Source organism: Globicephala melas, chromosome 4 (genome assembly GCF_963455315.2).
Source record: "Globicephala melas chromosome 4, mGloMel1.2, whole genome shotgun sequence".
Classification (NCBI taxonomy): Eukaryota; Metazoa; Chordata; class Mammalia; order Artiodactyla; family Delphinidae; genus Globicephala; species Globicephala melas.
In genome coordinates, this window is record NC_083317.1 from 41751815 (window position 1) to 41779417 (window position 27603).

The 27603-nt window shown below is 35.6% G+C and overlaps 1 protein-coding gene across 2 annotated transcripts in view; it reads left to right on the top strand.

The window, feature by feature from the left end:
- The window catches only part of EPHA3 (EPH receptor A3), a 366230-nt gene extending 345334 nt beyond the window's left edge, over nucleotides 1-20896 (top strand). For both annotated transcript variants that reach the window (XM_030860979.2, XM_030860980.2), the window contains exons 16-17: nucleotides 11566-11721; nucleotides 18188-20896. In XM_030860979.2, coding sequence (XP_030716839.2) covers nucleotides 11566-11721; nucleotides 18188-18293 — 262 coding nt within the window. In that variant the 3' untranslated portion in view covers nucleotides 18294-20896. The remainder of the gene's footprint in view (nucleotides 1-11565; nucleotides 11722-18187) is intronic.
- Nucleotides 20897-27603: the final 6707 nt, after the last annotated feature.

Below are 27603 nucleotides of genomic sequence, written 5' to 3' on the forward strand. Positions count from 1 at the left end.
TATCCCCTGCATACCCAGGCTCTTTCTCTCTCTCCTGCATATGCAGGCTCTTTATTTCTGCAAGATTATTGCCATAAAAATATGGTCTGTTATTATGTTGTTTCTCAAATTTCCCTAATACAAGAATCATCAGGAGAACTTATTAAATGCACAAATGTCAACGTCTAACCCAAGCTACTAATTTGGAATCTGCAGGAAAGGGAAATGGAATTTGGACATTTGATAAGAACGCCAGGGGATTTTTATCATCAAGGAAATTTAGAAGATGTTATTTGTCAACATCACCTCTGCTAGCCCCACATCTCTGCCAACTACTTCCTTATTTTTTTATCACCCTTCACAGCCAAACTTCTCCAATAAGAGTCTCACACACATCTCAAAACTTAATATTCAAATTTTATCTTTTTATTGTCTCCTGATTGCCTCATCCTTCCACTGCCTTCCAAATTTGGTTGAATACACCAGCACCTATTCATTTACCCATTCAGGATTATAGCCAGTCTTGGTACCTCTTTCTTGCTCTCCACACTTTGATCCAGGTGATCACTGGGTCAACATGATCCATTTCTCTCCCTTTTCACTGCAAACACTCTCTCCTATGACTTTTTCTGCTTCTGATCTAGACCACTGCAGTAGCCTCCTGATGTGTCCCCTGCTTCCATTCTTGTCCCACGCTAAGCATCTTGTCACAGAGCCTTCAGAATTTTCCTATCAATATATGTATTGATAAATTATATATTGATAAAAATATATTGATAAATTATATACATATAATTTCAGTCACCTCTTTATAACCAATTTTGAATTTCCATTATACTTAGGAAAAACATCTGCATTCTTTTTGATTGTTTAAATAGCCCTGCTCCTCCAATGTCATTTCTTTTATTCAAATAGTCATTTCTTCATTTTTTCAACAACTATTTATTATATGCTAAGCTACTATGTGCTAGGCATGTGCAGACGCTGGAGTACAGTGATGAAGACAAATATGGTACCTACCATCCTGGAGCCTACATTATAGAAGATGTACAGTAGATAATAGACAAGCACAGATTATAGGAAGGAAATAAATAAAAGGTTGTGATAGATTATTAAAGGGTGCTTGAGGAAGAAGCCCTCTGAGGAGGTGATATTTGAGCTGAGAACTAAAAAAAGGAAAAGAGCCAGATTTTTTCTTTTCTTTTTTCTTTTTTTTTTGGCTGTGCTACGCAGCATGTGGGATCTTATATCCCCGACCAGGGATTGAACCTGTATTGGGACCACTGAGTCTTAACCACTGGACCACCAGGGAAGTCCAAGCCAGATTTATAAAGAACCATCCCCTCCATAAAAATATTTTTAGAAAAAGGATCTTGGCACAGGAAAAAGAAACTGCAAATGAGTCTGGAGAGTTCTAGGAAGTGGCAGAGGGACAACAACATAACCGAAGAGCAGTAGGGAAAGGAAGAGTCTGTCACAAGAAGGCAAACAGAAGCCAGAACACTTGAGGCTACCCAGGTCATGGTGAAAACTTTGGAATTTTTTGAAATGCATGAGGAACCCATTAAGACATTTAAAGCAGAGATGTGACACTATTTGATTTACGCAACTGCTTTGCTGGGGGAGAGGAATTTCCACCTTTCAACCTGTGCTACTTTCACTTAAATAGTACTCTAGCCTCAGTGACCAACCTCAAGTTCCTTCAGAAAGTCAACGCATTTCAGACATGAGGACAGCAGCACACGCTGTTCTCTTTGTCTTAAGATTCTTCTTTGCATTCATCTTCCCTTAGGAAGCAGCTTCTACATCTTGTCTTAATTGAGGCATTCTCTGGCAACATGATTTAAAGGTCAACACCATTATTCTTTCATGGGCCACTATGCCCTCGTTCTTCATCATAATTTTAATCCAGTTGTGTGCATTTTCTTTTTATGTATCCATTCCTCCAATTAACTCAGCCCTGTGAGATCAGATGCCATGCTGCCTTTGTATTACCATGTTGATACTGGAAATTCAATACATATCTGTTAAGCACATAAATACATATTTACTGGAATAATAATAAATTTCCATTTCAACAGAGATACAATTTTTAGAAAAATATTCTAGTTTTATTCCTATTCATTATACAGATTTCTGCAGACATTAGTCATAATGGTAAAAGCTTAAAATTTTCTCCTAAGCAAATCTCATGTTTCCCTTTCTGTCAACTCAACTCCAGAAACAGTCTCCTCAACACACTTGGAGACTGTCTCAATCTGAGTTTGTGGATGGCACCAAGGATTCAAATTTCTCAATGACTTAGTTATTTAGATCAATATATAGAATTATGCCTATAAAGTCCTTTAGGAAAAACAACATCATTCTATTATTTTTTATAAGGATGTTGTTTTCCAGAGTCTGCCTGTGTCTAGTTAGTTTTATGGCAAATTTTATTTCATATACTGTTACAGAAATCTTTCTATAATGCATTATTTTACTCTTCAGCCTTCCTTAGAGTTGATGATTCATAACAGAAACATTTCCAAAGAATCTTACAGTGAGAGTGTCTTTGTGAATATCACTGCTGAAAGTGGGGAAGGTGTTTAAGCAGATGGTCATGGTGTACCAGATTAAAAACTTACTTGTATGTTGCAAGAAGTGGTAAGAAGGGAAGGGAAGTTATATTAAATTTTATGTTATGTTTGTTTTCTGGTAATTGATTGATTTTCCTAAAAGTAGAGTAATTGGGGGAGACATGAATAAATTTGAAGTTTTGACTCTATGAATATGAAGATACAAAGGTTTGTTTAGCAGTTACTTTGTGTGAGGCATTATACTAGGCCCTGTGGTGCTTATACAGGTAAAGAGACACAGCCTTCGACTGCAACAGCTTGCCTTTGAAAATAGGAGGAAAAGAAAAGTTCGGAAATACTATATAATTGACCCTTGAACAACATGGGTTTGAATTGTATGGGTCCACTTATAGACAGATACCTCTGAATGGAAAATACTACACTAATACAGGGTTTGTGGTTGGTTGAATCTGAGGATGCCGAGGAACCTCAGATAAGAGGTAAGAATGGGGAGGGCCGACTATAAATTAACCCCTGTGTTGTTCAAAGTCAACTGTAATATCCCTCAGAATATGTAATTATTAGAGCAAGAAGACAAGGTTTTAGGAATCATGAAGGAAGGATGAGTTTACTTTTAGCTTTCAGATTATCAGGCAGTTGCAGAGAAGTGACTTTTGGTTGATGGATGAAATTTCTACCAGCAGATAACAAGATAAGATCATACCAGGCTAGGGGAACACTGTACAAAAAAGTAAAACACACAAAAACTTAGGATACTTCCATTTACATTGCATAATACATTTCTGCTATAATACAGCGTAAGAAAGGAAATTATGAGAAAAGAACCTGATAGATGATTTCACCAGATAATGGAAGATTTAATGTCATCTCTAGAAATCTGGACTTTTGTCCATGAGGAAAAGAAGAGCCATTGAAGATGCTTACATGATATATTACATTGTGCCTGTGGAATAGTTCTCTGCATCTATACCTAGAATAGCTGGAGGGGAATAGTTCATGATAAGGAGTAGGGAGGTGATTTCAGTAGTCTTGGAAAGGACTTATGCTAGGGTAGAGCAGAGAAAATAAAAAGAAAAGGTGTAAATTCAAAAAGTTGTAATGGGCTTCCCTGGTGGCGCAGTGGTTGGGAGTCCGCCTGCCGATGCAGGGGACATGGGTTCGTGCCCCGGTCTGGGAGGATCCCGCGTGCCGCGGAGCAGCGGGGCCCGTGGGCCGTGGCCACTGGGCCTGCGCGTCCGGAGCCTGTGCTCCTCAGCGGGGGAGGCCACAGCAGTAAGAGGCCCGCATACCGCAAAAAAAAAAAAAAAAGTTGTAATGAAGTATTATAAGACATGGTGACTGGTGAGATGTGCAGAGTGACAGAAAGTATCAGAGAGTACTTCCAGTTGAACAAGGAGGACTCTGAGAACAGTGCTCCCACTGACAGAGGTAGGAAGGGCAGAAGGAAGAACAGCTCTGTGAGGCAAATGAGCATTTCGGACACAATGAGAGTGAGTCCTACAAGAAACTGGAAATTTACATCTCAAACTGGGAGAGAGATTAAAGCTAGGAATCCAATTTGGAGCCTTCTCTCTGCAAACATAATTTTAAAAAACACCATTAGAAATGTATTTAGAAGGTACAAATCTTGGTCTAGTCATGCTGATTTTCACCACAAGTATCGATATATCCATCTGTATTCTCCTAATAATAATTTAATTTCTAGTTAAAGGTCTCATATCCCATGGATTATAGGGAGACTTTAATCAGTGAAGGGTGGAGGGTGTTTGTCCACATAGGTTGACACTGAGACACACACCCCTCCCCCAATCTCCCAGACTGAACTTTTGAACTTCTCCTTGCTGCTTCTGTGTTGCCCTGTGGCCAGGAGTGTTTCTGAAGCATCTAAATGCCTCAGTCCCTTAGTGCAGAAGTCATGACCTCAAAAATCTACAAGAGCCAAGAAGCTGATTGAAATGAGTGAATGCTTCTACAGTGTGTAACAGGGTGTGGTGGTAGCTAATGGAGATTTCAAGCTCCTTATAAGGGGACTACAGAGCCAGTCAAGCCAGTAGGTGGCAATCCTAGAAGGAAAAATGTATACAACATTAATTATTATCTCAGAACAATAACCCACTGCATACACTTCCACCCAGAGAGAAAGAAAGTGGTCTGTTTAGAGCTTTGGAGAACGGTACCAATTACAGAGCAGAAGAATATGAAATGGTAGGTAGAAACAGGAACAGCCAGAGTTAGGAATGAGACTTCAACCATTACAGAAACCACAGCCCAAGGAATTTTCCAAAACTAGATAGAATGAACTGTATTATCAAAAGGTGCAAAAGCGTAGGCAAAAAAAGACAACTGAGGAAAAAAGCCACTCAATAAGCAATGAGAAGGACATTGAATTCTCTTTAGATAACTATTTTGATTCTTTTAGAGTGATAGATGAGATATGAAATTTTAAGAGATTTAGTTATAATTGGATGATGAAAAGGAAAAGGCAATGTGAAAATAATGCTTTCGAGAAATTCAGAAAAAATGAAAAATATAGTCATAATATACATGTATAAAAGGGTAAAAGTAAAGCTCCCTTCCTTTTGGTAAGAAATGGAGAAATTTTTCTTAAAGATATTCTTGATAGAAAATATTGCTAGAAAAATAAATAGAAAATGGTCTTAGAATGATAAATTTTCTCTACTACACAACAAATACTACAAATTTGTTACACAAATTAAAAAATAAACAAAATTCATTTTATTTTATTTTTTTAATTAATTAATTTTATTATTATTATTTTTTGGCTACATTGGGTCTTCGTTGCTGCGCACAGGCTTTCTCTAGTTGCGGCGAGAGGGGGCTGCTCTTTGTTGCCTTGAGCGGGCTTCTCATTGCGTTGGCTTCTCTTGTTTTGGAGCATGAGCTTTAGGTGCGCAGGCTTCAGTAGTTGTGGCTCCCAGGCTCTACAGTGCAGGCTCAGTAGTTGTGGCTCATGGGCTTAGTTACTCCGTGGCATGTGGGGTCTTCCTGCACCAGGACTCGAACCCGTGTTCCCTGCATTGTCAGGCAGATTCTTAACCACTGCGCCACCAGGGAAGCCAGCAAAATTTATTTTTAAAAGAAACTATTTTGAAGATTAGTTTTATATAATATACATTTATGTAATACATATAATATGATTATTTATTACATATATTTATGTATATATAATAGACAATTAGCTTTACAATATGTATAAAATATATCTCGGATTTAAATAAATTGATTAAATTACTTTCATGAGTGTAGTTAAATTAAAAAGTTTAAAAGGCTAAAAATAGAGAAAAATAACAGATGGATTAATTCATTTCTATTCAGGCAGTAAGATGCCTTTTTCTTTTTTGGATATTTATGTATATAAAACGAAATAGACGTGTTCTTCAAATTCACAAAATTTTCACATGCCAGGGCATTGGATTCTTCAAGGCTATTGTAAATTTATAGAATACAAATTTTTGGCATAAAGAATTAAATAATACATTCAATTTATTTGGAATAAGGTTCTAAAGTGAAGGTAAAGGAATTTATGGTATAAAGACTTAAACAATATATTTAAAATATTTAGACTAAGATTCTGAAGACCCAATTATACTTAGTTAATTTAATTGAAATGATTTTAAATATATTGTTCCATTGCATTGATTGCTAACTTGTAGGGATTTATGTTTATTAAGCTACAGAATAAATAGGAACAAAAATAAGCAGTACTTGTAATTTTTACCTGTTAATGGCACTAAATTAGCATTAATAAAATACTTCTTATCTCTAAAAGAACAAAATATAATTCTTTTTGAGAATAACTACTGTTTTGACAAATATTATATCCTTTAAGAGAAGTCTGATGACCAAAAAACAATCTGTTTCTCAAAATGACTTTGACCTCCAATTCTGAAACTGACAGGGTGACTTTCCTCATGAACAAATATGATACGGAACTTTTTAGAGGGAAGCAAATATTTCAAATACCCAGGTGATCTCTTTTTTTTTTAATCTTAAGAATCAAAGCAGGTAATTTTACCACTGGGAGAAATTAAACCAGATGTAATAGCTATAACTGCTAAGATTTTTGTCCTTAAAGCCTAGAGACAATCAAAGTAAACACAATGACTTTACTCCTCCTTAATGTGTTATTTATATACTAGTCTCCTGTTGGGAACTATATATATTTAAAATTATTTTTAGTTACTGATGACAAGTTAAATTCATTTATTCCTATCTGGAATTTCTAACTTTAGAGATAAAAAAATCAAACATTCGCATTTAAAAAATTGGTAAGTACAAAATTTTCCCCTTGAAACGTAATGACACCATTTGAAATTAAAATATTAACAATAAATTATAAAAGGTATTGAAAAAGTATATTACTATTTTATATATCAGGCAATAATAAAGGTAGATATAATTAACATTTTGCTTTTGAGAAATTACCCTTAAGTTTTAATATGGTCCCTGAAACTATTCACAACCACAGACAAAAAGCAGGTAATTATAGTGGTATAGAATACACCTCCAATATTATTAATATTTAGTTCTAGACTCAGTAGGCATCTACTTATTCATTCAAGAAATGTGTATTAGTCAGTATTTTTAATACATAAAAAATAAAGCCCTCTGTAAACCCAAAGGAGTCTTTTTATGTTATAAAAGAATAACTTAACATTCAATTTTAGAGTTTAGAATTCTAGTGCAATATTGAAATAAGATCATTATGAGAAGCTATTCTTGGGACTAGCAGTTATTTATTGACATTTGTTCCCCAGTGTCTGGTGCTAGTTGGTATGACCATTTACAGATAAAATAGGAGTTGATGGGAAAAAAATATATGTGTACCTCTTTAATGCAGCAGTATGAAAATCCACAAAAGAATAATTCACAAACCTAAATACAAGGAGAGAGGAAGAAAGGGAAGAAAGTTATTTTTTGTTTCCCCTGAGCAAACATGTAATTTCCATGATTTCTTTTTAATGACTGCAGTCTGTGGCCAGTAGGTACTGATTTATGAAAAGCTGTAAAAGATCAGGTGGAACTCTGCAGGACATCGTTTACAGCTGCACGGATTGAAACCTATCTAATTTGTCTAGTAAAAGTGTGAGCTCACAGTGCACATCACCCAGCCTATAAATTTCCCCTTCAGACCCAATGTCTGGGGCTGGGTCTAAAAAAACGCCAATGCCTGCAGCTGCTCAAAAAGCCCACATTCCCCTGGTGTGCATGAAGAGACATCACAGACTCTTCACAGTGAGAGACAAATTCCTATCCATTGATAAACTCACCAGATGTCCTCTCGGAGGAGGAAAGGAACCAATTTTTATTTGAATTCCCCAGAGAAATCCTGGAAGTGGAAAAATGATACTTTGCAGGGCTGGTTATTCCTAGGTCACTGGCATTAAAATTAGGTCCTTCTTTGTCTTCCTTATACTTTGATCCAAGTAATAAACAGAAAGACTCAGTTGGGGTCACTCTAATCCTTAATCCGCACATCCTGTTTTATTTCAATTTGTTTATACTAATTTTCTCTAAATTCTTGTTGAGTCTGACTATACTGTTGAGTTTAAAAATACAAACCATTTTGAATTTAGAGGGGAAAATTCTGCATTTTGCTATCAGGCATACTTCATAAATATTCTGAATAAATGTCCTGGGGTTTGATTCTTCATACCCACAAACCTATAAATAAAAAAGTATTGCTCTTCATGGGACCAAGAGTCAACAAGAGTCAACATTAGATTCTGTGCTTCAGCTACTGTAGCAATTCAAGCTGTGGGGTGTGAGTGTGTGTGTATGTGTGTTTGCTTGCATGCCTGTAGATAGTCTAGTACTTTATTGTCTCCTTTCTAGGTCTCACTTCATTTTTCTTATAAAATTTTCTCACATCTGATGTAATGCTACTCAATTTTGTTTACTGATTCCAAGTCTTATCCAATGGGTCCAATGTTATATCTAATGTTGGCCAATGACCAAGGCTATGTCATTCATGATGGTCATACAAAACAACCCAAGAATAATGTATACATTTTGGACCCCGGGCTGTATATCTATATCTGTAATTCCTCAAGTTCTTAGGAAAAAAACATAAGCAAGACATTTTCAATGATTTAAAAAAAAAATTTTTCTTCTTTTTCAGGTGGGTAATTTAAAGAATTATAGAAAATTATTTATGTATATGTTCCAGAAGAGAATAATGTATAAAATGTTATATTTTATGATGTTCTAGGTATCCATAAAGGAAATAAAATTAATGCTTTGTAAAATAGTACCTAATTTCTGATTCTTTCTTTCTCTTAGATAACCTGTGAGGATTAGTTAAAACTAAACCATAACACATAATACAAATTACAAACTCCATAATTTTAATTTTTAATTTATAATTCAAACACTTGAGGTAGAGAGGATTGAAGCAGTTGAATTTAGTCTAATGGAATGAAGTTTGAAAAGTCCTCCATATTCAGCTATCTCCACTTCACAAATCTTGACAGGGAAAGAACTAGTTATTGATCTATATTTTCCACAGAGCATGCAAATATAGGCAGAACCAAACTGTCATGTTCTCAGTGTTTTCTTAAACTGAGCACTAAAATTGTGTTAAATTTTCATTTTTATCAAATAAATAGTTAAACTTATTTTTAATTAATTAAAATTTTATTTTTATCAGATAAATTTAATGTCTCCCCATCAAAATCCAAATGAATTTACAATCCTCTCTTGTATTCCCAACAACAGCACACAGGTTCAGGGCATGCTTGTTCAGATTTCAGAATCTTAACCTCACACTTAAGCGTGTCTTGTATATTAGGGAGTGAGTTGGAGAAATATCATCAATAGTAATGGAAATTCCACATATAAGTGATATCATATGATATTTGTCTTTCTCTGTCTGACTTACTTCACTCAGTATGACAGTCTCTAGGTCCAGCCATATTGCTGCAAATGGCATTATTTCATTCTTTTTTATGACTGAGTAATATTCCATTGTATATATGTACCACATCTTCTTTATCCATTCCTCTGTTGGTGGACATTTAGGTTGCTTCCCTGTCCTGGCTATTGTAAATAGTGTTGCAGTGAACATTGGGGTGCATGTATCTTTTTTAATTATGGTTTTCTCCAGATATATGCCCAGGAGTGGGATTGCTGGATCATATGGTAGCTCTATTTTTAGTTTTTTAAGGAACTTCTGTACTGTTTTCCATAGTGGCCGTACCAATTTATATTCCCACCAACAGTGTAGGAGGGTTCCCTTTTCTCCACACCCTCTCCAGCATTTATTGTTTGTAGGTTTTTTGGTGATGGCCATTCTCACCAGTGTGAGGGGATACCTCATTGTAGCTTTGATTTGCATTTCTCTAATAATTAGTGAATCATCTTTTCATGTGCTTTTTGGCCATTTGTATATCACTTATATGTGGAATCTTAAAAAATGGTACAAATGAACTTATTTATAAAACAGAAATAGAGTCACAGATGTAGAAAGCAATCTTGTGGTCACCGGGGGTTGGGGGGGTACGAAGGAATAAACTGGGAGATTGAGATTGACAAGTATACACTACTATGTATAAAATAGATGACTAATAAAGACCTACTGTATAGCACAGGGAACTCTACTCAATACTCTGTAATGACCTATATGGGAAAAGAATCTAAAAAAGAGCGGATATATGTAAATGTACAACTGATTCACTTTGCTGTACAGCAGAAACTAACACAACATTGTAAATCAACTATACTCCAATAAAAATTTTAAAAAATATCAATGGAAATCTCCCAATTAAAAATTCCTTTTAAATGTGGGCAGGACTCTGATTTGTCGCTTAATTTTAGTTTTAGCTTCCACATATATTATAGGGGCATAGCATCAGTGCCTAACTAATGTAAGGATTAAAGTCCTTCATATCTGTGTGTTATGCTTAATATTGTAAGTGCTCATAAATGTTCAATATAATCCGTATCTCTGTTGTTGTTGTTACTATTATTATTCATCTCAAAGCAAAGACCTTCATAACTACTATTTACTCAAGCTCCCATCCTAAGAGGAAAGAATAAAGAGGACAATCTAGTGTCCACCTGGTGACTGGTTCCAGGCTTATGAGTCAAAGGACAGTCAAAGAGGCCACTGAGAGCTGAAAAGGCAACCCAGGCAGTTTACCAATAGGATGCTTCTCTTGGTTCTTCAGGGATGAAAATATGGTTTCCTCCATTTCTTTTGTTCCTTTGATTCACCAGATCTTGCAGCTGGTCATAGATCTATAGTAAGACCTGTAATTATATAAAGCAATCCTAAAAGTTCTTGTTAATGCTGATTATATTGTGCAATAAAAGTCATAGTCACAACGTCTATCTATCTATCATCTACTTCTGTATATATATTATAAATCTATTTGATGTTGTCATATTTTTGAGAATTTCACTTATTGTCACTCATCTACTTTTTTCTATTCTTTTTGTAATTTTTATTTTTAATGACATTGTGACATTATTTAAGTCTGTGCTGACTTTATGTCCTGCTGTAAGTATAGTCCAGGTTGTTCAAACTGTCCCTTAGACAGCAACCTGCACAGTGTCTACAGATGAACATCCAGTAGCCAGGATTTAATGTTGGAAACCAAATCCATCCACCAAAGCAGACAGAGGAGTATTCAGTGTGTTGTGTCAGCTATAACTGTAACCTAAATTATCACCATCTTTGCTAATGGTTAAACAAATTAAATTATAAAAGTATGTATGGATATATTTATGCTTTTCACTGGCAAAGTTTCAGTAATTTAAAAAGCAGACGTGAGTGCAGAAGGGGAGCACTGAGACAAGATGACTACACAGTATTCTTGCAAGCTGCCAGCTTGAGCAGATAAAGACTTCATGGCAGATAAATTTCACAAATAAACAGGAATGCTACATGAAGTCTGGAAGTTCCTGCTGATGTTGGTGTCAAATTTTGACACATAGCAACTCTGCTGACTCCTGATCTCTCTCCCATTGCTATTTTCTTTTCTTGCAGGCCATCAAACCTTCTTCTGGACCAAAGCAACGTCGACATTACTACCTTCCGCACAACAGGTGACTGGCTTAACGGTGTCCGGACAGTGCACTGCAAGGAAATCTTCACAGGCGTAGAGTACAGTTCTTGTGACACCATAGCCAAGATTTCCACTGAGTAAGAATAAGTTTTGACTGAACTTTCTAGTGGACATATGTGTTTAGGATTAATGTATTATAAATAATAGATGAATCTCTGAGGTACTTAACTTTCTCCTGTAACCACTGAGCTGGATCCTGGGTCTTTGTCAAGGACACTTTCTAGATTGAGGTGTGTTAATGTGTCTTCCTCTCTCATGCTAGATCCCCACAATAGGTGTCTTCACTGAACTATGATCTCCTTCAGATAGACCAACAGATACATAGCCACACCCAACCCCAAAGGACCCAAGACCCTAATTTAAAACATAAGCAGATATGGCATGATGATTTGTATATCCTTGCATCTGTGATTCTCTGTTATTTTTAACAAAGCCTAACCTCTATGGAAATGGAAAATTGAGAACTAAGTGGATAACCTGGTATATAGGGAAACATGCTAAAGTCTAAAAGTAGTTCTCATAGCTATTAAATAAACATACCATCATCTATTACTGAGTGATCTCATGCTAGAAAATAAAGTTATAAATAGGTTTAAGACATGGTTTTCCTTAAAAAAGCTTATGGTGAGTTTGGAAGAGAGAATATGCATAATTAATATATATTAATTAGTATTAATTTATGATTTCATGTGTTAAAAGCCAGTAATAATCAAGTATAATATCTATACATCTTAGACAGCGGTCCTGTGGTACAATAGGGATCATTTGGTAACAGGAATTCTTTGATATGAGAAACCCATGGCCATAAAATTCATCCTCATTCACCAGGTATGCTAATTGGGAACAGGAAGTGAAAAACTGAAAGCCATATTCTTCATCTCTCTGTGAATGAGAGACAATTTACTTCACTTTCCAATGAGACTGCATCATTTTTTCTTTTTCTACACAGTGACTTTTTCTGTTTTCCCATGCACACAGCTGAAAATGACTCTCTCAAGCCTAGGTCATACAACCTTGGTATGCCACTCAACTGAGCAGGGTCCAACTCTCTTTCTTCTAAGTACCCCTGAGAGACATTCTGATGGCCTCAGTCTTGCTTATAGACTGGCTTCTCCAAAGTCATGTTTGCCATGAGCTAATCATTTCTATTCAAAGGAGGAAGAGTGAGACAGCATGAACTTGACTCTAGGGGTCCTTTCCTGAGGGTAAGATAAAGGACTGCTCCAAAGAAAGAGGTTTTGTGGGGGGCAGATACATCAAAAGTTGTCCACAATTTTGTAGCTTGCAAGGTCTGTTTGGAAACTGTATCCAAGTTTGAGTCAAAATCTTCTATCTTTGATCTTTGTTACATTAAATAAACCCTTTTGTGCTCTCAAGTTCCTTTAAGTCATATCCAATATTTGAATATTTAAATGTTGTTGAATATTTAAGGACTTTCATTGTCATCCTGTCAATCATTTAAACAAAATCACCTTCGAGAGCTATAGATGAGATGTCAAAAAGGGGTGTGTAGTGTAATTAATAGAGATACAAGTGCCTAAGAAATAGGTAAAGAAGTTTACCATTTATGGTATAGCAACCTATTCAGAAACACAAACATCACAAAAGGGTCTATAGCAAGGGAATATTACTATTGAAGAGGAGAATTTGTTCTTAGAAAATAAACTCACACTAGTCTACTTAATATGTGTTGGCATTCCTGTTTAAAATAGAATGTAGTATCTGTTGAATAGACTTCTGACCCAATCGACAATGTGTTTTGGGTTTCTATGGTAGTTATTTTGATCAGACACAGTCCCAGGATATATTAATGTATTTAAATATTTTTATAAGTTCTTATTTTAGTAATGTAAACAGTTTGGGTTATGATATCAAGAAACCTGCTTCAGAGCACAGAAGCATAGCAAAGAACAAGCACAAAGTTAAAATTTTCTACACCATTGCCAGATTTTCAAAGGCAAATGTTTATTCTCAGTAAAATATCAACACTCAGAGCTTTTAGATAATGGAAAACTATATTGAAGCAGATGAAGCAGAACATTGTTAATATGATTAACTACTAGCTCACAATTTAAATATAGTCAGACATTCTAATCTATGAATACGGTCAGAAAGCTATTTGCTTAAAAAGGTAAAGTGGCAGCCTTTGTTACACTTCCAAGTTAAGGTTGCATTTGTCTCAACAGTACAGTATTGGATGCTAAGCTCTTTTTGGCTGGTTAGAATATTTTCACTTAATTGTTATGATTATTTAAACAACCTGTGAGTGTAGATTCACGATGAATGAAAACTGGTTTTTCCTAAGAGATTCGGCTCTTTTAGGTTTGCCCTTCACACTGAGCCAGATGGTTTCAGATCTCTCTGTATTTCAATGTTCTTTCTTCTGTCCTTTCTCCTCAATTCAGGGACAACATAGAATTAACATCTACTGACCTAAAACTCCTTGAAAAGAGTTGTTTACTTTTTGGGTCTCTGCAATCTCTACTTCATACCCACTCTTGTTTATATTATAAAAACGAGAATTAAAAAATATTTAATACACTAAAAATTTGGAAAAATTTAGTGAGGCAACATTTTCACCTTAAATGCTGTAAAATATTTAACTCGATATTTCACTTTTCCTTTTGCAGTCTTAGGCTTGTTGTTTGAATTTGATTCCTTCCAATCTCTATTTTCTTTGTGTCTTACAGAGTCAATTCAGAAATGATTCCCTTGACCAAATAACTCCAGAGATTCTCCTTGAATAAGACAGAGAAGCTTTAAAAAGGAGATTACATTTGTTTTTTACTATCCAGACTATCAATCATAGGAAAAGGTCAAGAGTTTCATACTCAAATAAATATTAACTTATTTCAATTAGTTTAGGGATTTCATTTTTAGGCCAGCTACTCAAGTCATCTAATTTTCAAATAAAAGTTTTTTAAAATGTGCAGTTTTAGTCAGTCAACATATTTTTTAAAAATATTATTTCATAGCCTAGGATGGATTTAGGAAGTTTAGTGTGAGAAGGAAAGAGAGAATGAGAAAGGGCAAGAGTGACTGTAGAAACTGGAGAGAGAATTAAGTGTGTGGAATGAGTAGGAGACAGATTAATTGCTACATGTTATTATCCTGCACCCTTGGATGCTGTTTTCAAAGTATCATCACCTATCCTTTTGCCTTTGAAGTACCAGATAGCTTATTAACCTCTGGTCTCGATTTTGAGCTGCTCTTTAGTCTTGAACTTTTCCACTGCTTTTCTGAATAGGGTAGTCCTAACGAGATAAGCATATGGGGAGTGTTACTGAGACTACAGCAGCTGGATGTTTAGAGAGATTTTGGACTTGGCAGGGTGGTGGGTAGAACACATTTTGGTAGGGGGAAAAGAAGGTAGAGGGTACATAAAAACTCAAGTTAAGGCATAACCTAAAGGGATATTTACTGTAATTCCCTTTTCCCGTATAATCCTTTGCATCAAATATAAACAAAATTATGTATCTACTTGCTTATGTTGGGTTCCCAGACACTGAATCTGAAACAGTTTTATGCAGAAGATTTCTCCAGGTGCCCTTGGGACATACATCCATAAAGAAGTGATAAGGGGGCCTTGGACTGAAGGAGAAGACTCAGTCCTACCTACTGGAACAAGAGTCCTAGAGCTTGGCTGGCCCTTCAGAGTTGTCCCAAACTGGTCTGCGAAATTGCAGCATCTGATTTTTTCCAGTGGCCAGGGTATTGGTGCTTCAGTTCCAGAGGGGAAATAAGGGCCAGGCATCATAGCATATATTACTATGTTTAAATTTCTCAATGAGCTCAGGAAATTAGTATATTACCTTGGAGCATTGTTTTTTTTCTCTGCTTTCCATGATTACATTTTCTTTTTTAAGCTTGTAAAGAAGGGGAGAAGGAAGAGACAGAGAAAAAAATCAGGAAGTTATAAAAAAATATGATATAGAATTGGAAGAAAGATGAGAGAAGAAATACAAAAACAGTGAGGAGCTATTGATTTATATACATTTATATCTGTCCTGTTTTCTAGCTCTTAGATTCATAACCTGACTTTGTTATAGTTTGAGGATGAGTAGGGAAATGTTTGTTGTTCATTTTAAAGATAGATCCATGGTATCCTTATAAAAGAATCCAAATCCTGTAGAGCACACATTCTCAAAAGCAGGGGTCAACATAAATAGACTACGTTACTCTAAGCGAAGGTTTCATTATCCATAGTTACACAAAGGACGGCAAGCTTGATGTCACCATAGCTCCCCACTAGCCTTCCTGGTGAAGCAAGGTAGCTGAAGACTGTGATCAGAGAGGACTTCAGGCAAAATACAAGTTGTCCATAGAGAATTTATCAGACCCTTGAATGGCAGCAGGGGGGTAACCTGTAGGGCATCAGGATTTCATCCCCAGCTTAGGTGATAGGAATGCAACTGAGCCTTAATTACTTTTATGCAGCAGATGCTTAAATAATGTGTAAATTGCTTCTTAAGTAGTTACCTATTGTCTTCTTGCACACCTTTATTGCTTGGGAACTCCTTTTTTTTGAATTTTATTTTACTTTTATAGAGCAGGTTCTTATTAGTTATCTATTTTATATATGTTAGTGTATATATGTCAATCCCAATTTCCCAATTCATCCCACCACCACCAACATCACCACTACCCCCCCCTCCCCGCCCCAGGGAACTCCTTAAGAAATCAATTGGTTCAATTCAGTGAGATTGAATTCACAATTTTTCATTCTTTTTTAAATGCTCTATATAAAGGGGCTCCATCTGTGTGCGTGAGTGTATTTGCATGTGTGTACTTTTCCTTCTTTCCACTTTCAGTTTGCCTAGCACTCCTTGCCAAGTGACACTTAATCCTCTATCAGCTTCCCCAGATAAACATATTTTGGACTATCGATTCACCCTGTAGTAAGTACATGTTGAGCCCTGGCTAAATGAGAGTCATTGTTCAGAGTGTGGTTGATAAGCAGAGTACAATACCGACAAGAAACCTTGTTCACATGGAATTCACCTTCTTTTGGGACAAGATAGAGAGTAAAGAAAATAAATCAGGAAAAAATGGCAATATGCTGGATGATGATAAATGCTTTGGAAGAAAATGAAACAAAAAAGAAAATAGGAAGTGCAGGTATGAGTGCAGAGAGGGTTTACAATATGAAATAGGAGGATCAGGGAAACCTCGTAAGAGGGGGATGTTTGAATAAAGACCTGAAAGAGATGAAATGTATGAATGAATTACTTAAATCAAGAATATTTAATTAATCATTTGCACATGTTTAGCTGTCTTTCCCCCCAAATGAAATTCTATATGTTCTTATAATCTTTATTTTAATGCCTTGTTTCTGAGTTTTAACTATTTTAAATTTAATAATTTTGATAAATAGAGAAATATCCTTGCCATTTTTTCTACTTTGAAAGAAATTTCTACTTTAAAGAAATTGTTACAGTTATCTATGGCTGTACAACAAACTGCCTCAAAACTAAAAGGCTAAAACAACAACTATTTTATTGTATACACAATGTCGTGAGTCATGAATTTGGGCAGAGCTCAGGAGGCTGATTCTTCTGCTATGGTGTTGGTATTGAATTAGGTATTCATCTAACATGCATCTGGTCTAGTCCGGAGGGCTTGAGATGGTTTCACTCTTGTCTGCCATGGTGCAGAAGCTTCATATAGCTGGGTCTGTAGACCAAGTGCTTACAGATGACCTCTTTGATATCATAGTCTCAAGACAGTCATACTTCTTACATGGCAGCTCTGGGGCCTAGAGAGGGTGTCTCAGGAGATAAGAGGTAGAATCTGTTAGTATCTTAAAATCTGAGTACAGAAACTGATACAGTGTCACTTCAAACATATTCCATCAGTCAAAGCAGTCCCCAAACTGGCCCAGATTTAAGGGAGACAGGTAATGCCCCACAAGAATATGTGACCATCTGCATTAGTTTCCTAGGGCTGCCATAACAAATTACCACAAACTTACTGGCCTGAACAACAGAAATTTATTTTTTCACAGTTTAGAAGCCAGAAGTTGGAAATCAAGGTATTGGCTATGCCACGCTTGCTCCAAAGTCCAAGAAAAGGAATCCTTCCTTACTTCTTCCAGTTTCTGATGGATCCCAGCAAAGTAACTGCAATCTCTGCCTCCATCTTTATGTGGTCTTCTTCTCTGTGTCCCTGTGTGTCCTTTTTCTCAAATAAGGATAGTCTGACTGGATTTAGAGTCCATCCTAATCTAGTATGATCTCATCTTGACCCTTCTCTTAATTACATTTGCAAAGACCCTATTTCTAAATAAGGTCACATGGTAAGGTTCCAGATGGACAGAAATTTTGAGGGGAACACTATTCAACCCACTATACCATCTATACTCTTCCACAAGAATAGAGGTGGAATAGTCAGGATATAATATACAAATGGTGCAAAAATCAGAAAATTATGTCTAAAGCATTGGGATCTATAATTGCACAGGCTTTGTTAATTGAAAATCTCCTATTTACATACTATCCAGGAAACCATGATTCTCACCAGAAACTTTCTCCTTTTTTTTTACAGTGACATGAAAAAAGTTGGTGTCACTGTGGTTGGGCCACAGAAGAAGATCATCAGTAGTATTAAAGCTCTAGAAACACAATCAAAGAATAGTCCAGTCCCAGTGTAAAGTGCTATTTCTGGAAGGAGGTGGTGGCTGTGGAAGATGTGGCGTCACTCTGCAGGCAGATGTCAACACTGGAAATACTGGTGGACATTCCAAGCCCAATAAGACACTCAGATACGAGTACAAATGCCTTAAAATGGAATTGAAAAACTCTTTATTTTCCCCTATCATTTAGTGGATGGGTGGGTGGGTATATTTTGTTTTGTAATTGCTTTTTGATATTAGTTGGTGGATCAAATCAAAATTCTTCAGCGCAGAATGATGAACTAGCATAGAGCCATTGATCATAAACTATCATAAAAGCAAAACAAGTGAAATAACATAATGAACATGGTGGCTCTGTTTATAAATAGCCACAAAAGAAAAGATGTGATATTTTTATACACAGAAGAACTCTGTAACAGGTATTTTGTTTCTTTAAAAGCAAGCAAAATAGAGGAATTCATACCTCAAACTATCTGGCCATATTTACTAACTTTTCATTGTATTGTTCCCTTTCATCTGTTAAAAGGCATATGGAGATGAAGTCTGTAGTGGTTTTAAGTACTACACATTTTTAATTGTTAGCTTCTCTAAGTATTACCGTGTAAAAAATGTTTTAATTTTGAAGAAAGGTACATATTTATTTTCTTTTGAATTGTTTTTATTGTTTTCTATTTATGCCTTGATGATTTAATTTGGATTTGTGACAGTCAAGTGCCAAATGCTCTCTCAAATTGTCAGCAGTAGGAAACATAGAAAGTGATGGGTTTCTTTCCAGATTTTTTGAACCATCCACTTATATGTATCTATATCTACATACAAAAGGAAACCAAACCCTTTCCTTGTTCATACACTAACCAAATCTCTCACAGTCTGAATTATTCCATCCATTTTTTTTCTCTCCATTTTATAATAAACTGTACGCTCCTAATTTAGTGTAATATACTGGCTGTGTGTAATGGATTCTCAGTGACATACCTGCCCTGCTCTGGTGTTTAGGAGACCATCAATTCCTTCCATTAGTAAAAGAGCTACGTTAGAACTCCTGAATAGAGAATAGCTACACTGGAAAGGATTGGGATCCTATTTAGATTGCTGCATTAATTGGCAATATAGCCTATAAGCTGAAGTATGAGTCAAAAAATCACTTGCTGACTGGCTTTGAAATGCCACTTAATATCTTTGTTTAAACGTGTTGAGCTATTTATAGAGAATGATGATAACTAAACTACTCATCTGCCTCACTGGGGTTTTGTTAAATTAATTAAACATTGTCATCATCAATAGCAAGTATTATTATCTTTAAGAGTCTCTGCTGAAATGCACCTATGGTAGTTTTGGTGTATATCTTAGAAGCATTGAACTTCTTGACACTTATTGAACATATTTTCAAAATTGCTGGTTGTCTAGCAAGACTCAAAATCTGGAAAGATCTCTTATTGCAGGAATTTACACTTACTATTCCATAAAGGTCAAATATGAGCGTACTCATTAATATTTGAAATATATACCTGGTGGAGATCTAGCCATAATATATTGTGAAGCAACATTTTACCTATATCTATATTCTTTCTAATGCTGATATGGTCATGTTATTGGAATAAGAAATGCATACGTCACAAAATAGAATGGATAAAACAATGCCGCAACCTTTATGTTCTTATGCAAAATGGAACACTAACACGGCTTACAGTCACAGATCAAAATTCGCAAGTGCTAATCTATTGTAAATTTAGTGTAATAAGGCTTAGGTTGTGTTCCTCATATATGCAATTATATCTCAAATTTCTGCAATATTCCTTATAGTCAAATCATCCTACTAGAATCATGTATTGGGTGTATAAGAGCATGAACCTTTTAAAAAATATATGTGATTATGAAATTAATTACAAATTTCACTTAAGCCTGCTAGAAGCAGATAAAAAAACATTTTTAAGCAAACATTTTGTGTTGTGGAATGTTAGATTGAGATATGAATCTGGCTTCAATCTCATTTTTTTTTCCAGACTAGCATTTACTTTCTTAGGTACTCGTCTGTGCATACGCAACAAAATCTGTGCATTTCATGAATTAATAGAAGTTGAGGATTGTTGAATCTATTTCACTTATTTTGGCTGTGGTTTCCATTTGAAAGTTGAGATTGTATACGCAGTATATTGCTCTTCATTTTTTCACTATTTTTCTATCTGACCTCTTATAAATTTACTTTACACAATCCTTACCTTGTACATATGTAAACATAACAGTGTACGATTCTTAACCGTGGAGTAGAGGTACTAGAATGCTAATGGCCATCTCTTTGTACAGAAACTGCATTGGCTTTCAATAAACATGAAACCACAACTCATTCGCAACGTCATGTACCATATTATCTGTTTTGTATCTTAAATTTGTTTTACATATATTATTTATTTCTGGTAACTTGCCCACTTTAAGCTGTACTAAGTATCAAATAAGCCATGTATAAATGTGATATGATTGGCAATATGTATGTACTTTAAATTTGTATCTTCAAAACATTACTCATTTAGTTTATGTTGTACAATGTAGATGGCCTCTTACTAATGTAAAATGATTTGTAGTGGAAACATTTATATTTTTATAATAAACATAACGAAAATATTTTTTACAGATTGGAATAAAGAAGTGGTCTTTGAACCTTTTTAAATATTATACAAATATGTGCTTATTTAAACAACAAAATAATGAAATTTATGTAAGTCAAGAAGAATGTGCTGTTTCTTTTTTCTCCATTAGTGAGGAAGGATTGGTGTTATGTTATCCACATTTTTTTTTTGTTTAAATGTCATTATCAATCAGCTAGAAAAATAATCAGTAAATATTATCTTTATGGTTAAAAAACAACTGTATTAGGTAGTTCTCTTTCAATTACAAGTGATGAAAAACAAATAAATAGCTTAAAGAAAATAAGGAAATTTTCAGACCACATGACTGAAAAGTCTGGAGATAAACTTCCTAGCTGAGAAATCAGGAACAGTTGGTTCCAGGCATGTCTTATTCTTTTTCTTTTTAACTGATCCTATTTTTTCTCTCAACTAGGTTAATTTGCAAACTCCAGTTGATCCTTGAAAAACTTGGGTTTGAACTGCATGGGCTTGCTTATCACAGATTTTTTTCAATAAGTACGTACAGTACTACATGATCTGTGGTTGGTTGAATCCACAGATGTGGAGCCATGGATATGGAGGGCTAACTATAGGACTAGAGCATCCTCGCATTTTGATATACACCATGGGGGATCCTAGAACCAATTCTCGTGGATACCGAGGCCTGACTGTAAATCTTTTTTTTTTTAACATCGTTATTGGAGCATAATTGCTTTACAGTGTTGTGTTAGTTTCTGCTGTATAACGAAGTGAATCAGCTATATCCCCATATCCCTTCCTTCTTGCATCTCCCTCCCACCCTCCCTAATCTACGCATCTATGTGGACACAAAGCATCGTGCTGATCTCCCTGTGCCGTGCAGCTGCTTCCCACTAGCTATCTATTTCACATTTGGTAGTGTATATATGTCAATGCTACTCTCTTACTTCATCCCAGCTTACCCTTCTCCCTCCTTGCGTCCTCAAGTCCATTCTCTACGTCTGTGTCTTTATTCCTGCCTGCCCCTAGGTTCATCAGAACCTTTTTTTTTTATTTTTAGATTCCATATATGTGTGTTAGCATACAGTATTTGTTTTCTAGTTAATATAATTCTGCATTATAATTCCTGTGAGATAATTACTGTCCCTCAGTTGTTCCAGTAGAAATCATGGAGCCTTACTTGGCTCACAAGCCCTGTCTGAATCCCTTTGGACAAGAAAATGAATGACTTAGATTGGTAGTTCTTAGTCCTGAGCCTGCCGTTGGAGATAGTGGGTGGGATCATGTGAAACTGATCCACAGGGATCAGAGGTGTCAGAGTGGTTTATGTCCAAAAGAAAGTCAGAATATCATTTATGAAAAAAGAAGAAAGGAATTCTGAATGGGCCAGATAAAACAAAAATTAAAAACAACCAATGAACTGAAACTTCAAATAATATTCTAAGAAACACTTGGTACTTTGTATAAAGTAGGTCCCTAGTCATTTGCAACCTATTTAAAGAAAATGAATATATATGAAAACCATTGCTAACTCACAATATGAGGCAAGATAAGATGAGTGACCAAGATTAGAGGTGAAGTCACAAAATAGATCAGGTTTGAGCTTTCCCTGAAGGAGAAATAGCATTCAATCATGTTGAGTGGAGTAGAGAATAACTTGTAAGCAGGAGATAAAGGGAGCAGGTAAAGAAGAATATATTTATTCATTCAATAACTATGTTTTAAGTACTATTATGAGACAGGTGTTTTGCTTTCACCATTTACAAGTTATTCCATTAAATTTTGCAACAATCCTGTGAATAGATTTAGCCACTTTTAATAGATGAGGCAATCAAGGCTCAGAATGTCCATGTCACCTTCCCAAGGAAACCCTAATAAATAGATAAACAGATATTTCAAACTAGAATCCCCTTTTTCTGTGTTCTTTCCATAATATAATTGCTACTGTAATCCCCAAAATGCTCTGGGGACAGTGACAGTGCCCATTTGCAAAAATGATTTGGGAACGGCTGTAGGTTAAGTAGACTATATGATGTTAGGAATCTGTATTAGTGTTGTAGGCAAGAAGCTCTTCACTTACTCTAGGATGGTGGTAATAGAATATAGAGAACAGGATGCATACAAAGACACAGAAAGAAAGGAGGATTAACAGAATTTACCAACTTGACATGAGAGTTGTTCCACAGGTAAGAATCAAAGTGAATCATAAAATGTCTGGAATGTTTGTGGAAATGATGGCACTATTGTTAGAAGTAGGGAATAAGGAGAGGTTACTTTGACATTATGAGTCTGCTAAATTTATGTTGCTAGCCAAACCTTAATAAGTTCACAATTGTTGAAGATGTGAGTCTGAAGCTTTAGAAAAAAGAATTCAAAGGAAAAAGGTGTCTCTGATACCATGTAGAGATCTATATATCTTTTTGTGGTATATATACATGTATCTTTATCTTGGACCACCTTTTTTAGGTTAATGTTAGCTGCTATAACAAATCTCCAAGTGTCAACAGCTTAAATTATGAAAAATACAATTTTATCTCTATTATTTTTTTAAATTTTTTATTTATTGGAGTATAGTTGATTAACAATATTGTGTTAGTTTCAGGTGTACAGCAGAGTGATTCAATTATACATATACACGTATCTACTCTTTTTCAAATTATTTTCCCATTTAGGTTATTACAGAGTATTGAGCAGAGTTCCCTGTGCTATACAGGAGGTCCTTGTTAGTTATCTATTTTAAACATAGTAGGGTGTACATGTCAGTCCCAAACTCCCAATCTATCCCTCCCCCCAACCCTTCCCCCCGGTTAACTGTAAGTTCATTCTCTAAGTCTGTGAGTCTGTTTCTGTTTTGTAAATAAGCTCGTTTGTATCAGTTTTTTTAGATTCCTCATATAAGCAATATCATATGATATTTGTCTTTCTCTGTCTGACTCACTTTATTCAGCCATTAAAAAGAATTAAATAATGTCATTTGCAGCAACATAGATGGACCTGTAGATTACCATACTAAAAAATACAATTTTAGACACAGAATAACCCAAAGTAGTCGTTTTCCAGGTGGCCTCACTTAACAATGATCCAAATCCCACACTCTCTCCATCTTGTGGAGTGTAAAGCCTTGGAATCCTTTGCTCCCAGCCAGTAGAGTGGAAGGGAGGATTGTCTGTGGCAGATGTCATGAGCCCTGCTTGTGAGTGGCACACATCACTACCTCTCTCCACGGACTAGAACTCAATCATACCGCTATACTTGACTGAAAGAGAGTGTGGGGCAAGTAGTGTGCTCACATAGAAAAGGAAAGAGCTTTTGGAATCCACATAGCCGTCTCTGCTACAAGTCCTTCTTCTCACGTATATAATGTGTTAGACGCAAAAGGCTATGATTGAAACATCAGTCTCTTGCTAAAGCCACCCATTTCTTCTTCTCTACAGGCAACCGTTTTGAACTCTTTTTTCTCATTACTTGAATCCAATATATTAGTGGTAACTGTGTCTGCTATGGGCATTCACTGTTCAGATCTCATATCAAGAGAGAATTTATTAGAAGGAGAGCAATTAGCTGACAAACTCAAACTGTTGTGTTTTCAAAATCCCCAGCCTAGTTTACACCAGGTTGTGAAGCGTGGTGAGAGTACTAGTTCCAGGCCATTTCTTCTCAAGCAACAGACTCCTTCAACAAGCAATTTTGAATCTCATGCTGCAATCATCCTGGCTGAGGTGTTCCCAGAGCTGCACTGCAGTCTGAGCTTCCTATCCAATCCCCATCCTTTGCTCTTTCTTCTCATAGGTGTCAGATCTGTATTTCAATCTGTAAGCTCTCCAAGCCTTCTGTTCTCCCCTGTCCCAATCCTTCACCGGCACGCCCACCAAAAAGTTTCTTGCAGGTCTAATTCCTTCTTGGTGTCTGCTTCTTTACATCTCTCCACAGCCTCTGTTGGGCCCCCATTATCTGTCTAGATTACTGAAGGAATCTCTTAAGTAATTCATCTGACTCCAGCCCTGATATCTCCAATATCAGTCAGACTAATATACTGAAGCAAATTTAGTTTTGTAGTTTCTCCTCAGGAGACTTGCAAATGCAAATGCCTCAGGGGTCTGGCAGGTTATATAAGAGTGAAGCAAGTGCAGTGTGGTGACCCGTAAAAGCACCCTTCGTTCCTCCAGAAGCAGCTTCTCAGCAATAAGGCTACAAGAATCCAGTGTTAATTCCTGATCTTTCAAGAGAATTTCTGATCTGAGTTTTTGTGAGAATTTTTTATATATTTTAAATGTGGTCACCCATCTAATAATGAGGAAGACACAGCTAAGTGCTGAACTTAGCCTGCAGCTGCCAACTTATCATTTCTAGAACACAGAATACTCTTTAGTATTGGTACATAAGACCTGCCTGGAATAAAACCCTACTTCTCTCTATATTCTCCTGTCTGTCCACTATCTCTTCATATTGTATACAACTGTGCTGAACCACTTGCGGTTCTCTGAATATGCCACATGTTTTTTGTTTCTTTTTTATGCATCAGAGCCTTTGAACTTTCTGTTCATTTGTTCAGAATCACCGAGCCAATCTCTATTCATTCTTCAGGTCTCCTTATCTTCCCAGCACTGGGTTAGGTGTCCTTTGTGTGTGTGTGTGTGTGTGTGTGTGTGTGTGTGTGTGTGTGTATGCAACAAAAAAACCCTGTGATTGAGCCTGCACAGCACTTATCATCTTATACTGAAGTTGCCTCTTCTTTATGCCCCATCCCCGCTCCTGGCTGAGGGTTCCTTGAACAGGAACTATGCGTTGTAAATCACTCTGTCCCCTTGCCCATTGCAATGCCTGATATAAAATAAGCATTCAAAATTTTTTGATTTAAAGTATTAAAACTATTTTTGATAATATAATAAAGAGGATGTCCCTGAATATTTTTTGTTCTTATAAGAAAAAGTATAAATTTTCTTCAGGTCAATAAAAACTAGTTAATGTTCCAGTTGTGTATCTTGGATCATTAAACATACTGATTTCTCCTAGAACTGGTTCATTTTCATAGAATTTTGTGGACTCCTTTCATAGGTCTCAATGCTCTCATTTTTCTTAGTGCAGTTAAGTCATTTAAGTAGACCCTTGAACCAGAGCTTAGCTATAAAAATTTAACAAGGTAAATGTCAAAGCTATTCTGATCCTTTCTACTCTCTTACTATGTACAAATAACGTCAACATGCATACTAAAAACTATCCTTCTTATAGGGCATCTGGGATTCACATTCTAGACCCAGGGGCTCTAGACACAATTCAGGAAAATAAGTGGTAGAGTTAAATACACTATAAAACAAAGATTTTGGAGTTTACAGAAGTCCTCACCCTGAAATTCTCTGGGAAAACCAAGTTACAAGTTAATGGAGAATAGTCATCATTAAATCAAATTTTCCCACTAAGTGGGCTATCTTCTTTCTTCTTTTGAACAAAGATAATTTTCCACTTAAATTAGAATTAATAAAAGTGACAACAGTAATAACAATAAATAAGAATTTTAAACCTGATTCATAATTTCTATTACATATATGTACATATATATGTATTATTAGGTTTTCCTATTCCAAATGCTATTATCAATTAAGCATTATTGTGTTCTAAGCACTTAATATATATTATTTTATTTAATTTTCACCAACAGTCCTGTGATATGAGTGTGTTATTATCTACTTTATAGGTTGAGGCTTAGAGTAGTTAATAATCATACAAGTTTGTACAGCTATCAAGTAGAACTGAAGTCAAAATCAACTCTAAGACCCTTATTCTGAATGACTACACTTTATCACATGTCAGTATAATATTACTAATGAGGATAAAAATCTGAAGAACAATTATGAAATGCATGCTGGATTTAAGATCTTGCATAGTGTCCCACTTGCCACTTTTCAATGTGCATGATGTTACTCAGTGACTCTCTAGCAGAACACATTTCTGCAGAATCCTTTGATTCTTACTACTGTGGTAGAGGAAGGAACAGGCAGTTACCCTTGGTTTCACTTCTGTGAACTCCATTTCAAGAGTATAAGATTTGTCTGACATATGGTGAACCCTTCAAGCAAACATGCTCCCTTGAACATTCAACAAATAATCTAATTTGGAAAAACCAAATACCACAAGGAAAAAGTAGTACTCTTGTGCTATTTTCTGACAGATTTCCACACCAATGATTTATGGAAGTGTGTTAAGTTTGGGATTCTTATCTGAAGCCAAGAAAAAAGCCCTTACATTTTTGAAACCCATCACCCTCAATGATGGAAGCCAAAACCTTGGAACGTTTGCTGAAATCAAGGATGAGAGAACACAGAATGTCATGTACTATCAAGAACTTGTTGACTTTCATATGGTTCTCATTTATTCTCATACATGGCAAATCAAAAGCCTTGGGAGGAAGCCAATACAAATTGTTATAGATAACACTATCTGAATTTAACTGCCATAGGTATGCTTTATATAATAAACATATATTTCATATCAGCAACTCAGCAACACAAATATGGGAAAAGACCATAGTTAAAATTCATTTGAATACTCTCCTTCAGAGAATGATCAATTTGCCAATATTATTATTTATCTTGGGCTAGAGATCCCTTAATATTCAATTTTGTTCCATGTTTCTGACACTAGAGATCATATATATATATATATTCATACTCTATGAAATATGGACATCATGTTACAATGATATCTTAGGGTAATAAAATCATTTCAGC